Source organism: Lathamus discolor, chromosome 2, assembly GCF_037157495.1.
Source record: "Lathamus discolor isolate bLatDis1 chromosome 2, bLatDis1.hap1, whole genome shotgun sequence".
In the NCBI taxonomy this organism is placed as follows: Eukaryota; Metazoa; Chordata; class Aves; order Psittaciformes; family Psittacidae; genus Lathamus; species Lathamus discolor.
In genome coordinates, this window is record NC_088885.1 from 123,990,969 (window position 1) to 124,001,770 (window position 10,802).

Sequence of the window (10,802 nt, forward strand, 5' to 3'; positions counted from 1 at the left end):
CATGGGCTGGGACTCCAGTCTGTCCTGCAGTTGCCTGGCAATGTACTTCTCTAGTTACATCACCAACAATTAAAACACATCAGGTGGCAAATTTCACCATTATGCTTAAAGGAGGAGTAGTTAATATCTCCTGTAAGAAGATACTAGGATTAAGATTTGCCCCGTTTGTGTTTTCTTTCACACCAGCCTTTATATGTAACATTTCATCTAAAATTTGCCAATGAGCGTGTTTTCCTCCTCTAAGGAGAGTAGTAAGCATGAATCTCATTTTTGAAGCACCCTGTATTTACCTGGGTTTTCCTCATTCATACTTTTAGGACTATCAACTTAGAGGACAAGCAGAACGGTTAATCATTCAGTACTTTCTGTAAGCTATGTGCATTTGTGTACAATACCCTAGATGGACGGTCCATGCTTTGTGTTGCACTGGAATAATAAAAAGAGCAGAAAGCAATTCCCTTTAATTCTTGCACTTTAATTTTATTTCCTCCAAAGAATAATGAACAGAAGAAATGAAAATCTAGCACTTCTAAGGAAAAAAATAAAAATAAAATAAAAATATTATAGGCATTTTCCACAAAAACACTGAAAGGAAAAACCACTGTAAAAGTAAAAACCATTGTATTTTATTGAGAAACCCAAAGCTAGCAGTTCTTATTGCCACTGAAAATATCTGCACCACACATACATATGCATTTACCAGGATGGCATCTACTGATGGGTTCTGGATGCTAATCAAGACCAGACTAGGCACAAACTAAAGCTGAACAACCCGTGACAAAGTAGGTCAAGAAAACTGGGAGGGAAGGGAAACTGTTGCTAGGTGGCAGTGTACCTTAAGCAAAGAATACTGTAAATCATAGATTATTGGAAAAGTTAATTATCTGCTAACAAAGGCGTCATATTCAAAGCCTTGGTAGGAAGAGAACCCAAGATGTACATGCTACCAAGGCTACATACCAGAAGGATGAGAAGCTGCAGTGAAAAAGAAGAAATAAGAAAAAGGAAAAAAAAAAACCATCTTGGGACCCTCAACATAATGGCTCTCCAGCTCTATTAGTGCCATAAGAAAGCCAAAAGCCAGTGAACTCAGCCTTGTACACCTTGAGAAGTCTACAGGTTTGCTCATTTTTTTCGACTTTCACTAAGCTCTTACCGGAAGCAGCAAGCAGAGAAATAAGCTTCCACCACACCTTGGCTGAGCAGTGAAAAGCTGACAGAAAACCCAGGTGTGATGGTGAGAAAGAAAGGGTTTTTTAAGGCTACTTAAGAAACAGAACTGTTACTTTTCTGCCTTAAACAGTTCCAGTCTTCAGTCTTAATCTTTTCAGAGTAGAGGAAGAGTGGACAATGACAGTAAACAAAAGGAGGTCATGAAAACACATGTATTCCCCAGAACTCCCACCAAAAGGATGGAGAAAAAGGCCTCTGTAGAAAGACAAGGTAAGAAGAGAGAGGATAGATTTTTTCTGGTATCCTTCTCTCTGTCCTTCCTGATGTTCCCTCCAACTGAAAACTACCTTAACATATTGCCTAAATTAGCAAAAGTGGTAAAAAAGACAGGCTGATGACATCTTGTGAACTACAATTCACTTGGTAAGAGAGCTGTTAGCAAGCTCACAGCTTGTCACAGAGAAGGATAAGATGTTCTTGAAGGCAAAGACAAAATCTATATTCTTTTCAACAATATCTGTCTAGGTTCAAGAGAGCAATTTTTTGGAAAAGTATCTTAAATGAATGAGATTGTATAGATTGGAGATATTTTAGGGGATAGAATAAAAGAGAAAAATGAAAGACACTTTGCTTCACCAAGGCTTTAAATCCAAAACTTAGGCCATAGCAAAATCCTGTCTGAGAAATGTACCAAATTCTTTGTATGTTGACTTTAATCTACAATTACACTGTTTAAGTTTTTTAAATACTATATTCTGATGCATTAGAAACTGGTCAGAAATAATATATTAGAACATATTTGCTCCATCTAACCTAGGATGGGAATTCCTATACTGCTGTACAGTAAAACCCACATAGGTTACATGTGCCATACAGCGACTGTATCATTCCATGCAAGCAATCCTGACTGTGAAGCCCATTCCTGATAATTAATACTAACCCCACTAACCTGTGGAGTTCCAGAGGGAATAATTTCTACAAACTCCTTCACTGGTGTTGCTCTTGTAGGATGTGTTCTAACTTTCCATGCAGAGATAAATGTACAATGAGTATTTCTAGGTTGGGTCTGTATCTTTTTTGTCTGATAAACTTTGGGATGCAAACCTCAGGACAGCAGGATCCAATTTCAAGGGATAAATATGGATACAACAATCTTTGTTCCACTTAGAATCATAGAATAGTTAGGGTTGGAAAGGACCTCAAGATCATCTAGTTGCAACCCCCCTGCCATGGGCAGGGACACCTCACACTAAACCATCCCACACAAGGCTTCATCCAACCTGGCCTTGAACACTGCCAGGGATGGAGCACTCACAACCTCCCTGGGCAACCGATTCCAGTGTCTCACCACCCTAACAGGAAAGAATTTCCCCTTCCCCAAAGCCAGTGGTTTTAATTGAAACCTGACCCTCCTCCTCTTCCTGGTAATTTGCAATGTCTGCCCCACAAGGAGGGAGGCAGAGAGCATCCCAGCCTCATTCCCAAACTATTGGTTACAATTTGTGATCGTTTTCAGTCATAGACATGCAATAGACACTAGCAGTCAAAAATAAGCATCAGTTTGAGCAACAAAAAGTGGAATAGTACTACACCTACAGAAGTAACTAGGAACCAACCCCGGCTGATTTTGAGGGCCCTTCTCTGAGTTGGGCAGCATTACTACTGGAAGATGAGCAGGGGCTGGCTTCACCTGCTGTCTCACCTCCTGCTCTGTGAGACTGTGCATAATTAGTGGAAAAACAGTTTGAAAACAAAAAGACACACATAAAGCTGGAGATGACTTAGACATTTTATGAAGACAAAAGAGACCTATCTGTACAATCTCCAGGCTAGGAAGTCATCAGGTTTTGCCATTGCTGAAATACTTTTGTGAAGCAGCACAAAGGAAGCTCTCTCTGGAGAAAACACATTCCCCAGCAAACAGCCTAGACAGGCTTTTCTTCATTAACCAGTAAGAGGAAGATCTTTCTGTAGCATGCAGAAGGCACTGAACCTCATCTGACACTTAAGTTTAACTCAAAATTTTCTGTGATTAAGGAAACTTTTGTTCTGTTTCTTCACCATCTGTGATACGAAACCTGGCAGAGACTCCAATTAGTTTCCTTTGTGTTATTACTGCCACCAGAACTCATATGATAAACAATACAAAAAGAAATTCTACTTCCCTTTTTTGCTGTCTCCAAAGAATAGATCTAAATACTTAATTAAGAACACTGGTACTGAACTCACCCTGAAATCCCGTAATGCCAGATTTAACCAACCTCACTTCAGGAAAAGGCAATGGCAGATTAAGTTAATACAACACCTCTCCTTACAAAATCTTCTCTCCAGTAATGAGCACTCAGCCTGAGAGGAAGCAAAGCAGAAGCACCTCACTCCAAGTAAGACAAAATCCTGCAACATCTGCTTAAGGAACATCAATGATGGATTTGGCTAATTTTGTCTTCTGGGACATACAAATCCTCATTACACTCCTGGATGCATTAACTCTCAGAGTAGGTGGCTGTGCTCCACCTTGGTCTAGCAGAACAGAGGCATCATCTGGCAAAACAAGCTTACAGAACTCTGAAGTGCAAGTTAGCACTTAGTGGCGTATATTTACTTACTTAAACTCTTCATTTCTATACATATGCACTTGATTACTGTTGCTATCCTGATGGAATCCATGCATGGCTGTGGTTAAGATGCTAAAGTTGATTATCCCGATAGTTTATCTTTGTACCTTAAACGTAACAATTCCCTTATACAGAGTTTCCACACTGGTACAAGCACACCATTAGGGCAACACAGTAATTGCTATAAAAACACAGGCATAGATGAAGTAGCAATATTTTATCTAGCATAGGCAATCTCTGCAAAACCAGAGAAGTTTGTTTTTCTGTCCCAACAGGTATGATGCATGACAACCTTCGCTTTGGCATTTATTCAGTAATTTGCCAACAGCTCCAATGTCAACAGGTTCCCAAACGTTTTTTGCGGATTTCTGAGGGGGGTAGCCCTGCCTGCTGCTGGGTTTGTTAGATTCAAATAAAATAAAGGGAAAGAAGAAACCTGACACATGAAGGATACATGGGGATGGATAAACAGGTAAGGGTCAGATAAGCAAGGGGAGATCACAAACCTGCACCAACTCTCAGGAATATGAACTGAGCCTCATACCCATTTTTAAACACACTGTGCCCATAGCACAGCCTTTCTTCCTGCAGCTCAGAAGTGGCTGCTGATGGCAGTCAGGCTGCTGCTAGGCATCTCTCAAGACCATGCCCAATTTCTTTTGTGAATAAGAAAAATTAATTGTACATTTTGCTGGAGCAGGATCGCACTTGAACAAGAGCACCTTATACTGAGGCCTGTGCTACACAGATATTGATGGGGGTTTTCACTTTTTATTTCCAGTTGCTTGCAAGCTAGTGTTTTGTACACTTCTTTGAGAAACAGCACAGGATTTAAAGAAGTAGTTTATTAATCAAACAGCAGTTTCCTTTATTGGACAAGACAGTATGCCTTCCTGCTGAGACCTCCTGTATAACATCATTCTGTGGCAGCACAAATGTCCAAACAATTTTGCTACAGACTCTAAAAGCACACTTAAAAACCTCTACAGCCACAAGGGTTATGAACTCAAAATGCGTTCTTTGATCCTTTTTCCCTACCACTTACCTCTGGCTGAAAACTTTACAAGCAAGAGCTTTTCCTGTTTCCATTTTCAAAAATTCAGTCTTTTACAGTTCTACTAGAATTTCTACTAAAGACAGGCACAACTTTATATGGTTTTTGTTTTCTGTGCTGACCTCCTTCAGGGAGCTAAACTTGCAAAAAACTAAACCTGTCAAAACAAGTAAGCATTTTTTGGCTGGTTTATCTCCCAGAACCAGCTCACATGGGGCAGATAAGCAACAGGGAGGAGGATTTGCTAACCAGCTATCCACTCACCTTCAAAAACATGAAGCTGCATCCTAAGCTACTCTGCCAAGTAGTTTGTCTTACAGGATGACCCCACTTGAACATTGGGATGGATGTCTTCTACTTAAAGGAAGGATTGGGCTCTCTAACTCCAATTATGTTAATAATGGTTCCAAAACAGACATCATGGAAATAGCCCATCTCTGTTTACAGTCAGTGACGGATGCCTTCTGGAATCAAACCAAGAATTTTCACTACTTTTCTCTAAGATTCATTCTGTACATGATCCCAAAGTTTGGGCTATTAGTCTAAAAACTGACTTTCTGACTCTTGTTCAGAAGGCTACTTCTGCAGTTTCTTTTCTGCATCTGTGCATGTCTAAACCTTCCAAAAATAACTTCTAATGATTAGGAAAAGCAAACGTTTGCTATTTAGAATTAAATTTAGTATTTGCTAGGTGTTTCATTACACAAATTAAAACCATAAGCAAACAATATAGTGAATACTGATCCCTCCCCTTCACTCTTCATCCTCCAAGCTTTACACACATTATTCATCAGCTGCAGTAGAGACGCTTGAAGAGCATGAAGTATTGCAACAGAAGTGAAAAGTATGGGGAAGGGGTTAGCACATAAAGAAACAGGTAATGCTCAGGAACAGAAGGAATAGCTCCAGACAGCACTTCCTTCCCCCCCCAAAAATTCCTCCCCAAACCCTGCAACTTCAACTGAAAAGCGTCCCACAATGTGCGCGTACCCTCTGTGACGCTTTAGCTGAAACAAACTAAACCCAGCACTATCAACTAAAGAGACACAAAGAAAAGTCACCCAAACGACCCGAGTTCTAGAGGCTTTGCTATTACCTGCCAGCTACTCATCAGCAAAAAAACAGGCAGCGAGGGCCGATGTTGCAACCCAGCCGCAGCATTTGTCCACCCTGCCTCTACAAGCCAGGTCGGTGCACCCTGGACTCCACGGGAAGGCTCCCAAGCGCCACACTGGGTCTCTTTTGCTACATAGGGCGCACAAGTTAACCCGCAGGTTTTTAGCAAACCGAAGGGTCAACCATCTTCACACTCCGAACTGCCAGGGGCCGGGCTGCGCGCTTCGGGCACCCCTTGTTTTGGAGCACCTGGAAGGGCCAGACCAGCTACCCCAGGCGCCCATGAACGAGCAGCGTCCCCCGCCCGCCGGCAGGATTACAGCCGCCGCCGTCCGCATGGCCGCACCTCCCCGGCTGCCCCTCGTTCCTCCCGCGGCCCCGCGCTCGCCCCGGCCGCCGCGGGAGGCCACGGGCCACCATCCCCCCGGCCCCGCCGCCCGTCCGGGCTGGGGGCGGCGGTGGCGGCGGCGGGCGCTGATAGGGCTTCCCGGCGAGGAGGGGCGGGCGAAGGGAAGCGCGGCCCAATGCGCGGCTCGGCGGCGCGGCGCCCGCCTCGCAGCCCCGCTACCCTGGCGCGGCCGTGAAGGAATGCGACGGCCGCCCCCCGGCACCCCGGTACCTTTTCCTCCTGCAGAGCAGGCACACGGCCCAGAGGAGCAGAGCGGCGGCAGCCGCCCCGCCGTACGTGCCGAGCTGTAGCGTGTCGTGGCCCATGCCGGCAGCGCTCGCCTCGGCGGCCACTGGTACCTTGCCGCCGCCGGGGAGGAAAGTTTCGCCCGTCCTCCTGCTCCCCGCAGCAGAGGCGCCAGGCCGGCCGCCCCTCCCCGCCCACCCCGAGCCCAGGGGGCTGGGTTTGGCTGCTCGGAGCCGGCCTTGGCGAGCGGGCCCGGTGCGACCCGGCCGGCTCCTCCCCGGGGAGCGCCCGGCGCGGGGAGGGTCGCGCCCGCCCGCCCCCGCGGCCTCCCGGCGGCGGAGGAGAGGCCCCGGGCTTCGCTTGCGGGAAAGGCTCAGATGCGGCCGAAGGTCCCAGAACGGAGGCCGGGGAGGGGGGTGCGGGGTCGTCCCACCGTCCCGGAGAGTGGCTCCTGCCCGGAGATCCCCTTCAGCCCTCCACGCAGCGCGGGTACGGATCGGGGCCCCACGGACCCGGCGGAGAGGCGGTGGCCTGCCGCCAGCGCAAAGTGCTCGGCTTGGGCAGGTGCCGCCTCTGGCAGCCCTTTGGCTGCTCTTGGTTTTGGGACAAACACCTGATGTGCGTTCCTGCTTAAAACCAACTCCCGCCCAGCTTCGTAAAATTTAACCTGAGGTAGGGGAAATGAAGTACGCATAGCGAAGGTTGGGTTTTGAGGTTCTGCTGCATGAGAAGAAGCCAGGTCCAGTCCTTTATTCCACCATTCTAGCCCCCCCCCCGGTGTGTTACAGAGAAGGACAAGAGAGGAGGAAGAGGGTAACTAAAACCAGAGGCAATAGAGGGATCCGCAGCTGTAGGAAGAGGGATGGGGTGGAATGGGGCAGAAGTCCAGGGAGTTTGCTGCTGCATGACAGGGCAGGGGGGGTAACAAAGCCGTACCTTACAGCTCTATTGCTTTTTGATGCACTCAGAACATTGCTGTGATGGGAGGTATCGTTCAAGGCAAATTCACTCTGGTAGAGTAATATGCTTCAGTTTCTAGAATTGTGGATTGGTTGAATGCTGACAGAAGTTTGTGTACCTTACTCATTCTCAGCTGCATATAGCATTACACATTCAATATCTGATGGTTTATATATTTTCACCTTGGACAAAAGTTTTGCAACACTCAGTTTTACGAATTGCCCTGTTTTAAGTTTTCTCTGAATTGCAGACACCCAAATGCATCTTAACAGATAAAATAGCCAGTTAGCTACAAACCTTCCTGAATTCAGCAGATGTCATCATTTTCAGAGGCCTGACTCACATCTGAGGGTTTGCAGTGGGTAGCACTGTGTGTCTTCTTCCTCAGACGTTCTTGCTGTGAAATCCCATCAGATTTCACACACTGAAATCAGTGTGCCTCACATTAAAGTGTGTCAGGATCTGGTCACTACTGCTTAAAACCATCAGTTGACCTCCCTGAGATGAAAAAAATCAGACGCAATTGTGCAATACAATGCACGGAGGGAAACTGTAAGAGAAACTAACGTTTTACTCACAGCTCTGTAGGGCTTTTTGTAGTGAAATGTGTTTGAAATCCCCAGCTCGGGAATTTCAGGGGGTTTCTCAGCTATTAGTCCTATTAATTCTTAGAAAAGGAGTAATTTAGGACAGAAAAGCATTGTGCTGTAAGACATAAACCAGTGTAAAATATTACTCATTTTCCAGGTGACCTCTGCTGTGAAAATCCAGTGTTTCACTTCAGTGTAGTGGGAAACAACTGTCCACATACAATTAAACATCTATGGCAATTAGAGTAAGCCCTCATCCAGATTCAGAACATCAAGATCACTGTAGTTCTGGCAGAGGATGTGAGAGGGTTACAACAACACTTTCTAGTTTGCACTTCACACTTACTTGTCAAAAGTTACCATCTCAGATCAACTGTAGACAAAAAAAAAACACCCAACCCCACACACCAGAAAGCACCACACCACAAGCAAGACACTGTTATTTTAAAGTGCAGGGAATGCAACCCAAAAGGTCCTAAGTACCCTATGAGTGCTGTGTGTGTTTCTGTGTCAACCCTTTACAAAGCCCAACAGTACGGATTAATTTCTCCTCAACTAGTAAAGGAATCTCAAAGAGTTAGAAGTCCAAACCTGTTGAAGTTTGGTGTCAGATTATCTGTAGTATGAAATACCTCAATGCAGATCCAGCTGGACAGTATTTACACATAGCATAGACAGTTAAAATTACAATAGATGTATCTGTACATATTGCCATCTCAGCTACCTGGGGAAAGAAGGTGAGGCTGAACGATCCCCTTTAACACAGCTGTAGCAGAAAAGAGGAAATTTATTTCATTTTCAGGAGGTGCAAACCTAATCTTACAGTGATATGGTCTCATGTTGAAAAATGGCTTTTTAAGAATTGGAGGGATCTTCAGTTTCAAGCTGTCCTGAGATTTTTATGGAGCCCTTGCTAAAGCCTGGTCATAAGTGAGGAGAAAGAGTGCAAATGCTGTTATGTTTGGAAAAGGATAACTTCACTCTCCAGCTGGATACAACTACACCCAGCTGTTGTCCTTACTGGTGGCGTGTAATTGCTGTTGTTCCTAGTGTTGGCTCCTTGGCTAATTTCAAGTGCAGTTTGTGTGTTAGAAATCTGATAGAAACAGCTTCAGACTGGAGAGAGGTGAAGGTATTTGCAGATATATCCTGGGTCAGGGGGAGGGATACAGAATTCATAAGATAAGCTTGGAGGGCTTTTCAGCTGGAAGCCACCAAGATTTCGGAGAGGTTCCTAATACCATGGTAGTAAGCCTAGGTAGGTAGGTAGGTAGGTAGGTAGGTAGGTAGGTAGGTAGGTAGGTAGATAGATAGATAGATAGATAGATAGATAGATAGATAGATAGATAGATAGATAGATAGATAGATGCTCAGTTACATTTCTCCTGTTTAAATTGTGAACATTCTGTACATATGCTACAGTTCAAAATGCATACTGTGTGTATGTTTCATACTGCCAATGTTGTAAAATGATATAGATCATATTTTTTTGTCTTATGAAAATGCAGAAGACTCAAAATAAACTTCGAACAGTATATACTGCAATCTGTACTGTATGTTACACATCACAGTGTGATTTTGCTATATGCAGCACATGGACAAATGCCTGTTCTACTGGGTAGATTTCATGTGCACAAGGATTTAAACTCCTAGGCTTAGACAGGAGCAGATTCTGCGTCACTGAAACACCAGTGACATATGCGTTACAAGCAGTGGCAGGAGCAAAGCTTGTTTTTCCACTTGCCCAGCACAACTCACATAAGGCTACTTTCAACAGCTTGTAGCTTTACTCTGCTGTAACCATTGCAGTTGCAATACTGCAAATCAATTCTTGCCTTCAGTTTAAATGCATGTGAAGTATTTCAAGCAAAACAATTTATGTATTTTTGTGAACAATGCTAATGAAAAATACCCGTGGTAACATTTTTTGTGATTTTGAGAAACGGCAGTGGCATCAGACTTTGAAATGGAGTCAACAAATTAACCTCTGTGTCAAAGATAATCTGTCCAAATTTATTTAGGTTATAAGCCCCACAAGAAGAGAGGTTTTGTATACTCTTGTGACCTGCTGGACCTTTGGGGCTTAGTTCCTTGAAGATGCCACTGGAACTGGGTCTGCTTCCAGTTCTTAGCTCAGCAGCTGTTTTCTCTGAAAGTGAAGCTCTGAGCTAATAGCGATTGGGCTGAATTCAGGGCAACAGTACTAAAAGCCTTTTTGTTCACTGCTCTCTGTCTCTCTTCCTGCTAGGATACACGCAAAGGGAAGTGCAGTGATTTAAGTGTAGTACAAAAAGGCTACAGACCTCTCATCTCACTCACTAGATTTAAGACTAATACATTTGATTCTCACTTTGTGTTCTCTCCTTCAAGAATGGCTCAATCTGCATTTCATGCTTTTGTAATGCAGCACTGTAGCCTCTCTCCCGTGACCTCCTGTGTCAATCATAGCTGATCTGCCTGAGCTCTGAACAAGACCCCGTGCTGAAGGAAGTGAGAAGTCCCATTCCTCTGCCCCTGTCCTTCAAATGTCATAGTCTCACTTCCCCCTATCATGTGGATTGACATGCCAAACACATACCTGGTATGTGCACCAACACATGGATTCGTATCATGTCAGGGATAAAAAAAGAAGCTGGGCGGTCTACTGGGCAGAAGCAGTG

General features: G+C 44.6%; 1 protein-coding gene across 1 annotated transcript in view; it reads right to left on the reverse strand.

Annotated features, from left to right (window-relative positions):
- The window catches only part of LOC136008709 (cytochrome P450 7B1), a 124,901-nt gene extending 118,128 nt beyond the window's left edge, over positions 1–6,773 (reverse strand). Inside the window, exon 1 of the mRNA XM_065668354.1 lies at positions 6,578–6,773. Coding sequence (XP_065524426.1) covers positions 6,578–6,672 — 95 coding nt within the window. The 5' untranslated portion in view covers positions 6,673–6,773. The remainder of the gene's footprint in view (positions 1–6,577) is intronic.
- Positions 6,774–10,802: the final 4,029 nt, after the last annotated feature.